Source organism: Trichomonas vaginalis, chromosome VI (genome assembly GCF_026262505.1).
Source record: "Trichomonas vaginalis G3 chromosome VI, whole genome shotgun sequence".
Taxonomy (NCBI): Eukaryota; Parabasalia; order Trichomonadida; family Trichomonadidae; genus Trichomonas; species Trichomonas vaginalis.
Window position 1 is genome coordinate 20,027,337 of NC_067208.1, and position 16,685 is coordinate 20,044,021.

Below are 16,685 nucleotides of genomic sequence, written 5' to 3' on the forward strand. Positions count from 1 at the left end.
AGGTGCACTTGAACCAAGGTCAAAGTTCAATATTATGTCGTCTGCTCTAACAGTAGTGAAGGATTTATGTGTATGATTTTTGTCGGCTTTACTATTTAATGTAGCTTGAAGTTCATTTATATCGGAGATATTGTGTTTATGAGATTTCAAAACTTTGTTCATTGCTTCGAGTTCATCTTTGTCAGCTTTACTTTTAATAGCATCTTCAAACGTTATTTTTGACTTAACTCTCAAAGTAAATCTTGGTTCAACTAGTACACCGTTAACATTGAAAGTAGAGGCATAAATTTCACCGGTATAACCAAATGCTTCTGGTGCTTTAGCTACATCATACTGTACAGTACAGCTTATGTCATAACCTTTAGCACGAATGTATTTATATCTTCTTTCATTAACATTTTTTGTCTTCGCTTCATCACTTCGTGTTAAATATCCATGATAGTCCGTTATAATCTGTTCATCTGAACTTATATAATGAACATGGTTCTTGTCCGCTTTACTATTTAATGTAGCTTGAAGTTCATTTATATCGGAGATATTGTGTTTATGAGATTTCAAAACTTTGTTCATTGCGTCAAGTTCATTTTTGTCCGCTTTACTATTTAATGTAGCTTGAAGTTCATTTATATCGGAGATATTGTGTTTATGTTCTTTATCTGCTTTTTCGGCTAATTTCTCTTCTATCTCATTTATTTCAAGTTCATGCCTACCACCACCTCCTTCAGAAGTATTTTTCTTCAGCTCTTGAAGAACATCCACTTCACCATCTTTGGTGTCAATAATGAGACTTTGTGTTAAAACCTTTCCTGTCTTAATGGATGTTTGTAAAACTTCTTCTTCACCGTGTTCGGGGTCATGGTCGTCATCATATCTTGTGAAATCAGAGATGTTGTCATACATTAAGCATATCTGTCTCAAAAGTTCTGCTATTTGAAACTGGAACGAAAGATATACAGAACTTTCATCATCTCCTAAAGTCAAGTCTGCTTTCTTAAGTATTTCTTGAATGTATGCAATGAGAACAGAGTACCTTGGAAAATATTCGAACAATATTTCATTAGCTGTTGGTTTTGGTGGTTCTTTTGGAGTTTCTGTTGTTTCAGTTCCTTCTGTAGGTTCTGTTGGAGTTTCTGCATCTCTTGACTTCAATGCTCTTGCTCTCAAAGACCTAAATGTTAGAGCACCGGGTTTTACAAAGGACTTTATAAATGCTTTAATAGTTCCTGGTAAGTTATTGTTAGCATTAAGTAAGTTCCTTATGCTTCCATCATGTACGTCCATAGCACTATGTAAAAAATCTATACTTTTCTTGTAGTCAGCAATAGACTGACTGTGATTTTTTAAAGATTTGTCAATACCTTTAAGCCAATCTTCATGCATGTCTGATACTGAGCCAAGAATATCATTTGCTTCCTTTAGTGTATTTTGTGCTTCTCGTAAAGTATCCAATCCCGTACGTGCATTGTTTGCTATACGTCTTACAGTATCTATTTGACTCCTTGTTTCTTGCATCCAACCAGATAAAGTTTTAATAGTATCCGAACCATTTGAAATGAAGTTCAAAGCATTTTTAACGTCATTTAAAACTTCTTCACCAAGTACCGCCCATATCTTTCCGATTTGGTATTGAAGAACTCCATATGAAGCAGCTGTTAAACCAGTATTTATAAGGTTCCATATCCATGATTTAGCAGTTTTTCCATCCTTTCCATCTACACCATCCAAACCGTTCTCGCCTTGAGGTCCTTGTATTCCTTGTATTCCTTGTATTCCTTGTGGTCCTTGAGGTCCTTGAGGTCCGGTGTCACCCTTCTCTCCTTTCAGTTCATCTTTATGTTCGTTATAATATTCTAATGTCATAAGGTGTACATCATTACTGTTACCAGCAACGCCAAGAATTTGTTTCTCATTCATGACTAAATTCTTTAAGCATTTAATGTTGTCGTCAAATCGAAAGCTCTTTAACAATTCAATGAGAACATTTAATACTTTCACTAATGAGGCATCTACTGTTGAATTTATATATTGCACCGTTCCATCATTTATGATGGAACCTTGCTTATTGTAATGAATGGGTCATAAGTGTTAAAAGTATCGAAATCAATGACTTTTTTAGTTTTTCCATCGTCAATGACTAAATCATTGCCTTCACTGTTAAAGTTGAGTTTTCGTTTACTAGTTCATGTGCTCTTCTTGCTTCATTTGTTTCATACGCATATGCAGCAATAGTCATATTTTAATGAGAATAAAATGTTGTTCTATTTGCAAAGTACAGACCCAAACGAATACGGACAGTAAAGCTACAAACAAACTTAGGACTTCAGAATGAAGCACTTGCTTTCAGAGTTGTTGACTTCAATACTATCGCAACTTTTGTCATAACAGATGAAACAGATTTCATAGAGATTGAAATAGATGACAAAAGAAGTGTTATAACATTTCCTAACAGAGCTGGGTATAGAATAGATAAAATTGCTGGAGTCATAAATACTCTCATAAATGAAGAAACTATTGACAACATAGATGTCGAACTCTCTTCTGAGGGAACATTGAAGTTCAGTAGCAAGAAAGAGTTCAAGATACCAAGAATGAGTCATAGAGTTCAATTGCTTCTGGGAGCATACCATATGACATTTCCTTTGAAAAGTGTTGACAAAACGATTGAGATGAAATCTGTTCCATACGTATGTTATGGCAATTGTTTGTACATTGAGTCAAAAATAGCTAATGTCACAGGTATTTCAGGAGTTAATAGTAAAGGTTCAGTAGAATATAAGTCTTTCTGTTATGCAGTAAATTCAATGTTCATTCCAAATGTTCCTGTCATAGCAACTCATTTAGGTAAATGGGTTCGCATTAGTCCTCATAATTTGAAAGACATGCAATTCAGACTTGTTGACTTTCAAGGAGAGCCTGTAGAACTGAAGGCACCAGTGCGAATGACTGTTGAAGTTGACTTTTTAGAAAATATTAAATGCAACAGCTTACAAGAGAACTCAGAGCTAAAAATATAAAGTATGAATGTTATGTATTAGGTCATGAACTTTGGTTGTTGCTGTTTGATGAAACAAATGAGTTAGTTATGTCAGTCAAGAGAACAGAAAAATATTGTGTTAGTGAAAACTGCACCAAGTCAATAAGATTAGGTTTGCATTATGAAGATGAGTTCGATACTGTTGAAGAAGTTTTGGATAGATATTACAAATTGCTTTAATTTACTAAAACATATTTCAAGCAAAGTTTATATTCTGTTGAAAGTTTTGTATACTCGTTCGAATATTTATACTTAAACTCAACTCCTGTAGTTCCTGGTGTTTCAATGATGCGGATGTTACCTATTTTCATGAATAGTGGAGTTTGACCACAGCATTCGATTTCAGGGTCGAGATAGTCAATGACACATTGCTTTCCTGTTATTCGTGAGATAACATTTTCAAGGTCCTCCTTTGTTAGAATTATTTGGTTCTTGCTTATAAGATTTGTCAAAAGCTTCTTATCGTCTTTGAGTAAAATTGTTTGGTATAACTGAAGAAGGTAATGGTCTACGTTATCTGAAGGATTTGTTTGAACATTTGTGTAAGGGTTGTCGTTGGCTTCTCTTGAAAGAATTTGGTCCAGTGGTGGATACTCTAACTTAACATCTGATGTAGCGTTAGCGTTTGAAGCTGAGTTTAAATTCACCGACTTAAGTTCTGGTTCTTTTTCTTTCAAACACTCCGAACTATAGTTCTTTATGACAATATTGTTTGTCGTTCGTGAGTCAACATTTGATGTTGGTTCAATTGGAACATTAACGGCACCAGCTAAGATGGATTTGCTTCTCATTTCATATAGAATAAAAACCTTTTATATGTATGAAATGAACAATATACTCGACAAGGGTTTGAATGTAAAGCTAACGAATGAAAATATTGTTGAATTCACTGAGACAGGTGCTGTGTATAAAGATGTAGAACTACTGAACAAAAGAGCTAAGGGAAGAAGCAGGAACATGAACAAAGGGTGGAAGCCTATAAAAATTTATGTCAATGATGGCTCAGGAGGTTCAAACATAAAGTATGCAGAAAGTTATAGAGTTTATGCTCTCAAAGGTGAAAAGCCTTCATTTAAGAACAGCTATTCTAACCATATCCTCAAAAGCTAACGGATGGGGAAGTGGATGATATGAATGACAGCAAAAATATTAACAGAAATGGCGACAGAGATGCATGGAATTTGTTTACCATCAGTCAATTGAAGGTTAAGCTTTAAAACAATGTTGGTCGTTCCCATGGAATATTTTTGACTTTAATGGTATTAGTCATGATATGAATCTCAAGGTATGAACGAGGAGAGATGAGAGACTTATATGCTTCCCAAATTTCTTCAAAAGGTAATGTTATACCTGACTGTTTCCAAATGAGTTCAATGTCATAGCGTGAGAAACCTTGAAAGATAACGAAGTCAGTTATGAGACGTTTTATGTTTAAAGCTAAAAACCTCCATGTTTGCATAAGTATTGCTACAGTTAAGTGGTAATGTCTGACTTTAGTTATGATGTTAGCTAATGGTGAGTCAGGCTTTGACACTAAACCTTTACCAGCGAAGTCGTCACAAACATAAAGTGTTTGAGGATATTTTTTGAAGGGGTATTTTGAAAGTTTTGATAGAATGTAGTTTGTCAGTCGTTTCATATCGTAAACTCCTGAGTACTGACGTAAGTGGTGTTTGTCAATAATTCTTTCCATCTCCTCAGAAGTCTTTTGCATTCCTGACTGTATGAATTCTACGATGGCATAATATTTCCTCTTACGTCGAATGTAACGTTGAAGAAATTCAATGAGTTCACTGTCTGGAACTTTAACGACAGAGGCTTGAACTTTTGACATAAATGTTTTCGCTGTTGAGTCCATAGAGTCTGAAGTTGCTGATATAATGATTTGGTCATAGTAAGAGTCGTTTCCTAAACGCTCTGTTATGAGTATATGACGAATGAGGTTAAATGTCTTACCTGAACCCATCTTTCCACAATAGAAATACACACCATTTGAACAGAACTCATAGTCCTTACTGAAAGGAAGAATGAGAGAATGTTAAGTTTTCACTGCTTTCATTCATGTCTTCATCTACATCATGTATTAAATGCTTCATTTTATCTCCATTAAAAATGCAAGTCAGAAATATTCAGAACATAGCACCGAGTCTAACTGACAAGAGTATAAAGATATACTATGAACACGTTATGATGAAACCTACCAAAATTCAAGAAAGTCAGTATACTTATGAATATCCAAGACACTGGGTAGAGTATGTAGGAGGTGAGAAAGCTATTGAAATCAGACAGGTTCGAAGTATTCCAGCAGGAAGAACAATATTATTGAAGAACTTTAATGTTTTGAGGTATAATGATGAAACAAAGAAGCAAGATAGTTTTCCTGTTGCTGTGTATGTGAACTTAGATACAGGAGATGACATGAAAGTTTTTAACGCAAAGCTTCAAACGGTAGTGAGAGAACAACTTACTGCGGAAGGGCATCCATTACCTTCAGAAGTTACCATAGCATATAATTTTGAAACAAACTCAATAGATTTTTCGTCTCTGCAAAGAAGTCAGGTTTTACATTTAATGAAGCAGATGTATATTCGAATGAAAACTTCAAAGCTATTGCATGGTTAGATAATGACGATTGCTTTAAGAAAATCTTTAAATTCAGTGACTCAAAGATGTCAATAGATGACCTTCGTGGAATGTTACCATCGACGTTTACAGTTGAAGGTTCAGCAGGATTGCTTACAAGATTGTCAATTGGTGGTATTTGGTCTCGTGAGAACATTGTTATAAAATCCAGTATAAGTGAATTTGCTGAAGAATCTATATTATGTCTTTCAAACTATATGTATTCACCGCCAAAGCATTATAGTATAACAAACTTTGTCAGTAAGTTTAACATAAGACTTGTCGAACCTTCTTCAATGAAAGATGTTGTGCTACCTAAAGATGGAAAGGATGGACTCATTATTGAGATGATTTTAATAGCATATTAAATGAGCTTGTTCTTGAAGGTCATTCATGATGAAATAACTGTTGTAGAAGATGTTAGCAATTGTTCAGACATTTTGAAGCGTATAGATGATATAAGAAATAAGTTAGATAGACCGCAAAGCGGTGAGGGCGAAGCCCGTGAGAACGTTTATGTTTCATTGACTTTCTCCAGTAACGAGAACTTTTATGAGATAATATTGAAGAGAGATGATTTTAATATGGTGTAAATGGTAGCTTGGGCAGCTTTAGGCGCAATGGGAACAAAAGCATTAGCATTTGGAGCAAAAGCACTTGGAGCTTATGACGCAGTAAATAAAATGAGTGGAGGAAGGGTTTCGAAGACATTAGATGCAAATAAAGGAAAGATTGGAGGCTGGGTTGCAAAGAAGTTAAGATTAAATAAAATAGGGCTCATAAATAAAGCATCCAATTTGGTTGCGACTGAGTCAGAAAATGCTTTAGGAAAGGACGATGAGTTTGCAAAACACGCAAAAGACTTTAATGACCAGATGAAAGGTGAAACAATGCATTTAAATAGAGTCGATGGAACTAAAGAAAATGTTTCTTCTCCACTAGTAGTTCTTCCGTATGGTCCCTATGGAATGTATGGGAACCCTTACGAAAGACTATTTGACCCATTGACTGGTGGAAGTAACTGGTATCATTACGGACGAAGAAGAAAGACAGTCAAGTTGGAGACAGACGTGAAGAAAGCAACTAAAAAGAAACCAAGGAAGAGAGTTATAAAGCAATGAATTCAACAAGGTTAGAAATGAGGGTAGAAATGAGGTTAGATCTAACCTTCTACCCTAAATTTAAATGGATGTTTTCATACGTGTGGGAGTGGTGATATCATTAATTTTTAAGTTTATTTTTTATTTTATTTTTATATAAATGACGAAAACTATTGAGATAACAAACTACAACGGTCATGAGTTCAAGAATTTGTTCTTCGTTCCTCGTGAAAATACATTCTATCAGATACGAGGGAGAAAGGGTAAAGTTAGTTTGAGCGTTTATGAAGGAATGAAGAATGGAAAGTTTATACAAGCATACGATACAAACGGTAAGCGTGTTTCATTAGCTTTGTCAAAACTTACAGGTATAAACTATGACAGTGATTTTGACTCTGACGATTGGAGCGACAGCAGCGATACTGAAGAATATGAACTATTGTGTGAAGCACAGCAATGGGAAGAGTTGCAATACTTTTGTAAGTGAGAACGTTTATTTTTACAGTAGTAAGGTGAAGTGGTTGGCGGCTTTATAAATATTTAAGGTTAAGTTGGTGTTTGTGTTTGTGTTGTAAAATATACGTTAACGGTTTTGTAAAGTGTCAAATTCACAAGTATTGCGTACGGAGGAACGCAGTGCCTCCGTACACGAGACTTGTATACTAACTTACAAAAGAGAATCCATGAATTGATGTTTTCGTCCAAAATAATAATATTATATTGTCGACTGTGATAAGTTATTATGGCTACTAGTTTGGATTTTACAGCTGGATTGTTATTCCATGTGTAATCATCCAATGGAAACGTAAAACCAGCAACATCAATAAAAAGATAATCTGAAAAAGTAGGAGTAACTTGAAGTTCGTTATTATTAACAAGAGGAATGTCAATTTTATCTGTAAATCCCCAGCAGAATTTTTTGAAATAATCAATAAGATCTAGTTGCCTAGCTTCACATGCAAGCGATTCTTGTAATTGTTTGAAAGCATCAATTGGATCAGCTTGATGTATCTTTTGCCGTTTCGAGTACAGGTGATACAGATAAGTAACATCTGCATTTTCCGAAAAGTTCCGATTTGTGAGCGATAATATTTCTTTGTATATTAACTGTTGCTCATTGGGATTAGAGAATAATTCGTCAAATAGTTTGTGCATTAATGGTCGAAATGTAATAAGTTGAACAATAACGGCAAGAAAACCGATATTTTTTCCAAGCTTGATACCAAGCTTTTGTTTTTTAGGCTTATCATGAGTTTTTCTGAGTGTCTGTGGAAGTTGTATCAAATCAGGATGAAAATCTGCTATCATTTCAAGAGATGGTGGATTGTGGCTGAGGACGTTAAGATAATTGATTGCGTTTATCTTAATTTTCTCAAAGTTATGAAAATCAGTAAAAGCTGAATTCATAATTTCTTTTGCTTGCTGAGAATCGTAAACTGCAACAGCCGAGATGTTTTCTTCATTAATACGAATTAAAGACGAGTACGTATTATAAAGATCTTGTTTAAATTTGGATAATAAATTTTGGAATTCTTGAGGATCATCTGGAATTTCCTTCGCCTTGAAGAAAAATGAAAACCTTTTCCAATCTGGTGGTACTTTGATATCGGAACCAAATATAGATTTTTTGTTGAATTTTGGATAATCTGTTGGAAGTGAAAGATTTTCAGATTCTGACGGTTCTTCATCCGCTGGCGGATCCTCATCGTCAGATTAGTATACATATCATGGGTACGGAGGCACTGCGCGCCTCCTTATCCATTATATGTGAATTTGACACTTTCCAAAACCGTCAACGTATATTTTACAACACAAACGACAACACTAACTTAACCTTAAATATTTACAAAGCCGCCAACCACTTCACCTCACTAATGTAAAAAATAAACGTTCTCACTTACAAAAGTATTGCAACTCCTCCCATTGCTGTGCTTCACATAACAGCTCATAATCTTCTGACTCACTTTCTTCTTCATATAGGTCAAAATCACTGTCAAAATAAATGTTAGTAAGTTTTGACAAAGCTAATGAAACACGCTTACCGTTTGTATCATATGCTTGTATAAACTTTCCATTATGCTTGTAGTCATAAACGCTCAAACTAACTTTACCCTTTCTCCCTCGTATCTGATAGAATGTATTTTCACGAGGAACGAAGAACAAATTTTTGAACTCATGACCGTTGTAGTTTGTTATCTCAATAGTTTTCGTCATTTATATAAAAATAAAAATTTTCAGTAAAAATAAAACTAACGTTAAAAATTTCTCATAACATAAACGTTCTCATTACTTTATAACTCTCTTCCTTGGTTTCTTTTTAGTTGCTTTCTTCACGTCTGTCTCCAACTTGACTGTCTTTCTTCTTCGTCCGTAATGATACCAGTTACTTCCACCAGTCAATGGGTCAAATGGTCTTTCGTAAGGGTTTCCATACATTCCATAGGGACCATACGGAAGAACTACTAGTGGAGAAGAAACATTTTCTTTAGTTCCATCGACTCTATTTAAATGCATTGTTTCACCTTTCATCTGGTCATTAAAGTCTTTTGCGTGTTTTGCAAACTCATCGTCCTTTCCTAAAGCATTTTCTGACTCAGTCGCAACCAAATTGGATGCTTTATTTATGAGCCCTATTTTATTTAATCTTAACTTCTTTGCAACCCAGCCTCCAATCTTTCCTTTATTTGCATCTAATGTCTTCGAAACCCTTCCTCCACTCATTTTATTTACTGCGTCATAAGCTCCAAGTGCTTTTGCTCCAAATGCTAATGCTTTTGTTCCCATTGCGCCTAAAGCTGCCCAAGCTACCATTTACACCATATTAAAATCATCTCTCTTCAATATTATCTCATAAAAGTTCTCGTTACTGGAGAAAGTCAATGAAACATAAACGTTCTCACGGGCTTCGCCCTCACCGCTTTGCGGTCTATCTAACTTATTTCTTATATCATCTATACGCTTCAAAATGTCTGAACAATTGCTAACATCTTCTACAACAGTTATTTCATCATGAATGACCTTCAAGAACAAGCTCATTTAATATGCTATTAAAATCATCTCAATAATGAGTCCATCCTTTCCATCTTTAGGTAGCACAACATCTTTCATTGAAGAAGGTTCGACAAGTCTTATGTTAAACTTACTGACAAAGTTTGTTATACTATAATGCTTGGCGGTGAATACATATAGTTTGAAAGACATAATATAGATTCTTCAGCAAATTCACTTATACTGGATTTTATAACAATGTTCTCACGAGACCAAATACCACCAATTGACAATCTTGTAAGCAATCCTGCTGAACCTTCAACTGTAAACGTCGATGGTAACATTCCACGAAGGTCATCTATTGACATCTTTGAGTCACTGAATTTAAAGATTTTCTTAAAGCAATCGTCATTATCTAACCATGCAATAGCTTTGAAGTTTTCATTCGAATATACATCTGCTTCATTAAATGTAAAACCTGACTTCTTTGCAGAGACGACTTTAAAATCTATTGAGTTTGTTTCAAAATTATATGCTATGGTAACTTCTGAAGGTAATGGATGCCCTTCCGCAGTAAGTTGTTCTCTCACTACCGTTTGAAGCTTTGCGTTAAAAACTTTCATGTCATCTCCTGTATCTAAGTTCACATACACAGCAACAGGAAAACTATCTTGCTTCTTTGTTTCATCATTATACCTCAAAACATTAAAGTTCTTCAATAATATTGTTCTTCCTGCTGGAATACTTCGAACCTGTCTGATTTCAATAGCTTTCTCACCTCCTACATACTCTACCCAGTGTCTTGGATATTCATAAGTATACTGACTTTCTTGAATTTTGGTAGGTTTCATCATAACGTGTTCATAGTATATCTTTATACTCTTGTCAGTTAGACTCGGTGCTATGTTCTGAATATTTCTGACTTGCATTTTTAATGGAGATAAAATGAAGCATTTAATACATGATGTAGATGAAGACATGAATGAAAGCAGTGAAAAGCTCAACAGTTCTCTCATTCTTCCTTTCAGTAAGGACTATGAGTTCTGTTCAAATGGTGTGTATTTCTATTGTGGAAAGATGGGTTCAGGTAAGACATTTAACCTCATTCGTCATATACTCATAACAGAGCGTTTAGGAAACGACTCTTACTATGACCAAATCATTATATCAGCAACTTCAGACTCTATGGACTCAACAGCGAAAACATTTATGTCAAAAGTTCAAGCCTCTGTCGTTAAAGTTCCAGACAGTGAACTCATTGAATTTCTTCAACGTTACATTCGACGTAAGAGAAAATATTATGCCATCGTAGAGTTCATACAGTCAGGAATGCAAAAGACTTCTGAGGAGATGGAAAGAATTATTGACAAACACCACTTACGTCAGTACTCAGGAGTTTACGATATGAAACGACTGACAAACTACATTCTATCAAAACTTTCAAAATACCCCTTCAAAAAATATCCATCAAACACTTTATTAGTTTGTGACGACTTCGCTGGTAAAGGTTTAGTGTCAAAGCCTGACTCACCATTAGCTAACATCATAACTAAAGTCAGACATTACCACTTAACTGTAGCAATACTTATGCAAACATGGAGGTTTTTAGCTTTAAACATAAAACGTCTCATAACTGACTTCGTTATCTTTCAAGGTTTCTCACGCTATGATATTGAACTCATTTGGAAACAGTCAGGTATAACATTACCTTTTGAAGAAATTTGGGAAGCATATAAGTCTCTCATCTCTCCTCGTTCATACCTTGAGATTCATATCATGACTAATACCATTAAAGTCAAAAATATTCCATGGGAACGACCAACATTGTTTTAAAGTTTAACCTTCAATTGACTGATGGTAAACAAATTCCATGCATCTCTGTCGCCATTTCTGTTAATATTTTTGCTGTCATTCATATCATCCACTTCCCCATCCGTTAGCTTTTGAGGATATGGGTTAGAATAGCTGTTCTTAAATGAAGGCTTTTCACCTTTGAGAGCATAAACTCTATAACTTTCTGCATACTTTATGTTTGAACCTCCTGAGCCATCATTGACATAAATTTTTATAGGCTTCCACCCTTTGTTCATGTTCCTGCTTCTTCCCTTAGCTTTTGTTCAGTAGTTCTACATCTTTATACACAGCACCTGTCTCAGTGAATTCAACAATATTTTCATTCGTTAGCTTTGCATTCAAACCCTTGTCGAGTATATTGTTCATTTCATACATATAAAAGGTTTTTATTCTATATGAAATGAGAAGCAAATCCATCTTAGCTGGTGCCGTTAATGTTCCAATTGAACCAACATCAAATGTTGACTCACGAACGACAAACAATATTGTCATAAAGAACTATAGTTCGGAGTGTTTGAAAGAAAAAGAACCAGAACTTAAGTCGGTGAATTTAAACTCAGCTTCAAACGCTAACGCTACATCAGATGTTAAGTTAGAGTATCCACCACTGGACCAAATTCTTTCAAGAGAAGCCAACGACAATCCTTACACAAATGTTCAAACAAATCCTTCAGATAACGTAGACCATTACCTTCTTCAGTTATACCAAACAATTTTACTCAAAGACGATAAGAAGCTTTTGACAAATCTTATAAGCAAGAACCAAATAATTCTAACAAAGGAGGACCTTGAAAATGTTATCTCACGAATAACAGGAAACAATGTGTCATTGACTATCTCGACCCTGAAATCGAATGCTGTGGTCAAACTCCACTATTCATGAAAATAGGTAACATCCGCATCATTGAAACGCCAGGTACTCCAGGAGTTGAGTTTAAGTATAATATTCGAACGAGTATACAAAACTATCTACTGACTATAAGCTTTGTTTGAAATATGTTTTAGTAAATTAAAGCAGTCAGTCAGTCAAAAAAATTTCAAGTTAGCAATTTGTAATATCTATCCAAAACTTCTTCAACAGTATCGAACTCATCTTCATAATGCAAACCTAATCTTATTGACTTGGTGCAGTTTTCACTAACACAATATTTTTCTGTTCTCTTGACTGACATAACTAACTCATTTGTTTCATCAAACAGCAACAACCAAAGTTCATGACCTAATACATAACATTCATACTTTATATTTTTAGCTCTGAGTTCTCTTGTAAGCTGTTGCATTTAATATTTTCTAAAAAGTCAACTTCAACAGTCATTCGCACTGGTGCCTTCAGTTCTACAGGCTCTCCTTGAAAGTCAACAAGTCTGAATTGCATGTCTTTCAAATTATGAGGACTAATGCGAACCCATTTACCTAAATGAGTTGCTATGACAGGAACATTTGGAATGAACATTGAATTGACTGCATAACAGAAGGATTTATATTCTACTGAACCTTTACTATTAACTCCTGAAATACCTGTGACATTAGCTATTTTTGACTCAACGTACAAACAATTGCCATAACATACATATGGAACAGATTTCATCTCAATCGTTTTGTCAACACTTTTCAAAGGAAATGTCATATGGTATGCTCCCAGAAGCAATTGAACTCTATGACTCATTCGTGTTATCTTAAACTCCTTCGCATAACTGAACTTCAATGTTCCCTCAGAAGAGAGTTCGACATCTATGTTGTCAATAGTTTCTTCATTTATGAGAGTATCTATGACTCCAGCAATTTTATCTATTCTATACCCAGCTCTGTTAGGAAATGTTATAACACTTCTTACACCATCTATTTCAATCTCTATGAAATCTGTTTCATCTGTTATGACAAAAGTTGCGATAGTATTGAAGTCAACAACTCTGAAAGCAAGTGCTTCATTCTGAAGTCCTAAGTTTGTTTGTAGCTTTACTGTCCCGTATTCGTTTGGGTCTGTACTTTGCAAATAGAACAACATTTTATTCTCATTAAAATATGACTATTGCTGCATATGCGTATGAAACAAATGAAGCAAGAAGAGCACATGAACTAGTAAACGAAAACTCAACTTTAACAGTGGAAGGCAATGATTTAGTCATTGACGATGGAAAAACTAAAAAAGTCATTGATTTCGATACTTTTAACACGTATGACCCATTCATTACAACAAGTAAAGTTCCCATCATAAATGATGGAACGGTGCAATATATAAATTCAACAGTAGATGCCTCATTAGTGAAAGTATTAAATGTTCTCATTGAATTGTTAAAGAGCTTTCGATTTGACGACAACATTAAATGCTTAAAGAATTTAGTCATGAATGAGAAACAAATTCTCGGCGTTGCTGGTAGCAGTAATGATGTACACCTTATGACATTAGAATATTATAACGAACATAAAGATGAACTGAAAGGAGAGAAGGGTGACACTGGACCTCAAGGACCACAAGGAATACAAGGAATACAAGGACCTCAAGGCGAAAACGGTTTGGATGGAAGATGGAAAGGATGGAAAAACTGCTAAATCATGGATATGGACCTTATAAATACTGGTTTAACAGCTGCTTCATATGGAGTTCTTCAATACCAAATCGGAAAGATATGGGCAGTACTTGGTGAAGAAGCTTTAGATGACGTTAAAGATGCTTTGAACTTCATTTCAAATGGTTCGGATACTATTAAAACTTTATCTGGTTGGATGCAAGAAACAAGGAGTCAAATAGATACTGTAAGACGTATAGCAAACAATGCACGTACGGGATTGGATACTTTACGAGAAGCACAAAATACACTAAAGGAAGCAAATGATATTCTTGGCTCAGTATCAGACATGCATGAAGATTGGCTTAAAGGTATTGACAAATCTTTAAAAAATCACAGTCAGTCTATTGCTGACTACAAGAAAAGTATAGATTTTTTACATAGTGCTATGGACGTACATGATGGAAGCATAAGGAACTTACTTAATGCTAACAATAACTTACCAGGAACTATTAAAGCATTTATAAAGTCCTTTGTAAAACCTGGTGCTCTAACATTTAGGTCTTTGAGAGCAAGAGCATTGAAGTCAAGAGATGCAGAAACTCCAACAGAACCTACAGAAGGAACTGAAACAACAGAAACTCCAGAAGAACCACCAAAACCAACAGCTAATGAAATATTGTTCGAATATTTTCCAAGTACTCTGTTCTCATTGCATACATTCAAGAAATACTTAAGAAAGCAGACTTGACTTTAGGAGATGATGAAAGTTCTGTATATCTTTCGTTCCATTCAAATAGCAGAACTTTTGAGACAGATATGCTTAATGTATGACAACATCTCTGATTTCACAAGATATGATGACGACCATGACCCCGAACACGGTGAAGAAGAAGTTTTACAAACATCCATTAAGACAGGAAAGGTTTTAACACAAAGTCTCATTATTGACACCGAAGATGGTGAAGTGGATGTTCTTCAAGAGCTGAAGAAAAATACTTCTGAAGGAGGTGGTGGTAGGCATGAACTTGAAATAAATGAGATAGAAGAGAAATTAGCCGAAAAAGCAGATAAAAACCATGTTCATTATATAAGTTCAGATGAACAGATTATAACGGACTACCATGGATATTTAACACGAATGAAGAAAGATGAAGACAAAGATGTTAATGAAAGAAGATATAAATTCATTCGTGCTGAAGGTTATGACATACGCTGTACTGTACAGTATGACACAGGTAAAGCACCAGAAGCATTTGGTTATAACAATGAAATTTATGCTTCATACTTCTTTGTTAACGGTGTATTAGTTGAACCAAGATTTACATTGAGAGTTAAGCAAAAATAACTTTTGAAGATGCTATTAAAAGTAAAGCTGACAAAGATGAACTTGACGCAACGAACAAAGTTTTGAAATCTCATAAACACAATATCTCCGATATAAATGAACTTCAAGCTACATTAAATAGTAAAGCTGACAAGAACCATACACATGAATCCTTCACTACTGTTAGAGCAGACGACATAATATTGAACTATACCCTTGGTTCAAGTGCACCTTTAGAGAATCCAAGTACAAGCGTAAAAGATACACTAAACTTTAAATAAGTAAATGTATGAACATTGAAGGTCGTGTCAGAAACTTTGAAACATATGAACTACCAGCAATGTTAGATAAGAAAGCTGACAAAACTTATGTGGATGAAGAACTTGAAAAGAAAGCAAGCAGAGATGAACTTAGTTCGTATACTAGAGCAGAAGATATAGCAATAATTCAGAAAAGTATTGACAAAAAGGCTGACAAAAAACATTGGCATTATACAGTAAAAGGAGGTAAGGGAGTGCGCGTTGGTTCAGATTATTCTGAATATCTTGAAAGAACAAATGAAACTAAAGTCATTGACGGTATAACATATACACGTTTCAACAGAACTAAGACAGAAGTACATTATGAAGTTCATAGAGAAGATATTCGTGAAAGTTTTGAATGGAATGAAGAAATATGGTCAGCAACTGCAGAAATGGATATGATTTTAAATCCGGAGTTTTTCATTCAAATCGTTGAAGTTAAAAACTATGAAGATATAATGGAGGACAAAGCTGACAAAACAGAGCTTCAAACATTAAAGACTGAAATACTTCAAACATTATATCCTATAGGCTCTATTTATACGTCAATGAACTCAACAAATCCAGCAAGTGTTTTAGGTTTTGGTACGTGGCAGCAGATTGTAGACAAATTCTTATACTGTGCTAACTCTTCAAAGCAAACAGGAGGCTCAAAGAAAATTAAAGAAGCAAACTTACCTGCGCACACTCATACAGGAACTACAAACTTTTCTGGCGACCATAGCCACTCATTAAGAGACCACCCATTATACAACTCAGACTATAAAGCTGGCAATGATGTTTTATCTCCATCTTATAACAATTCAGCAAAAAAGACTTTTCGACCAACTGAACCAGGAGGAAATCATGTCCATACTTTCACAACAAATCCAACAGGCTCGGGTGAAGATTATATGCCACCATTTATGACTGTATTCGCATGGTACCGTCTTGAATAAAATCTTTAACTTT

At 34.8% G+C, this 16,685-nt stretch overlaps 6 protein-coding genes and 2 pseudogenes across 8 annotated transcripts, besides 2 other annotated features; 5 read left to right on the forward strand and 3 right to left on the reverse strand.

The window, feature by feature from the left end:
• Positions 1-7,424: part of a mobile genetic element that runs on past the window's edge.
• Positions 3,461-3,825, reverse strand: TVAGG3_0896870 (uncharacterized protein; the record flags this gene model as incomplete). The annotated part of the gene is made up of 1 exon (XM_051251086.1): positions 3,461-3,825. A coding segment is annotated over one exon (365 nt), but the record flags the coding sequence as incomplete, so codon positions are not given.
• Positions 5,147-5,308, forward strand: TVAGG3_0896880 (uncharacterized protein; the record flags this gene model as incomplete). The annotated part of the gene is made up of 1 exon (XM_051251087.1): positions 5,147-5,308. A coding segment is annotated over one exon (162 nt), but the record flags the coding sequence as incomplete, so codon positions are not given.
• Positions 6,917-7,243, forward strand: TVAGG3_0896890 (uncharacterized protein; the record flags this gene model as incomplete). The annotated part of the gene is made up of 1 exon (XM_001287039.1): positions 6,917-7,243. One exon carries the CDS (start codon positions 6,917-6,919, stop codon positions 7,241-7,243), a length of 327 nt encoding a protein of 108 aa, XP_001287040.1.
• A 1,045-nt stretch (positions 7,425-8,469) lies between the features above and the next one.
• Positions 8,470-16,685: part of a mobile genetic element that runs on past the window's edge.
• TVAGG3_0896910 (protein of unknown function, DUF4107 family) lies at positions 9,043-9,567 on the reverse strand (the record flags this gene model as incomplete). The annotated part of the gene is made up of 1 exon (XM_051251088.1): positions 9,043-9,567. The coding sequence occupies one exon, from the start codon at positions 9,565-9,567 to the stop codon at positions 9,043-9,045; it is 525 nt and encodes a 174-aa protein (XP_051086563.1).
• On the reverse strand, positions 9,793-10,673 carry TVAGG3_0896920 (annotated as a pseudogene). Its single transcript has one exon. A coding segment is annotated over exon 1 (881 nt).
• Positions 10,723-11,577, forward strand: TVAGG3_0896930 (protein of unknown function, DUF4106 family; the record flags this gene model as incomplete). Its single annotated transcript, XM_051251089.1, has 1 exon — positions 10,723-11,577. The coding sequence occupies one exon, from the start codon at positions 10,723-10,725 to the stop codon at positions 11,575-11,577; it is 855 nt and encodes a 284-aa protein (XP_051086564.1).
• Positions 14,554-15,686, forward strand: TVAGG3_0896940 (annotated as a pseudogene). The gene has a single exon. A coding segment is annotated over exon 1 (1,133 nt).
• Positions 16,127-16,672, forward strand: TVAGG3_0896950 (phage tail repeat-like family; the record flags this gene model as incomplete). The annotated part of the gene is made up of 1 exon (XM_051251090.1): positions 16,127-16,672. The coding sequence occupies one exon, from the start codon at positions 16,127-16,129 to the stop codon at positions 16,670-16,672; it is 546 nt and encodes a 181-aa protein (XP_051086565.1).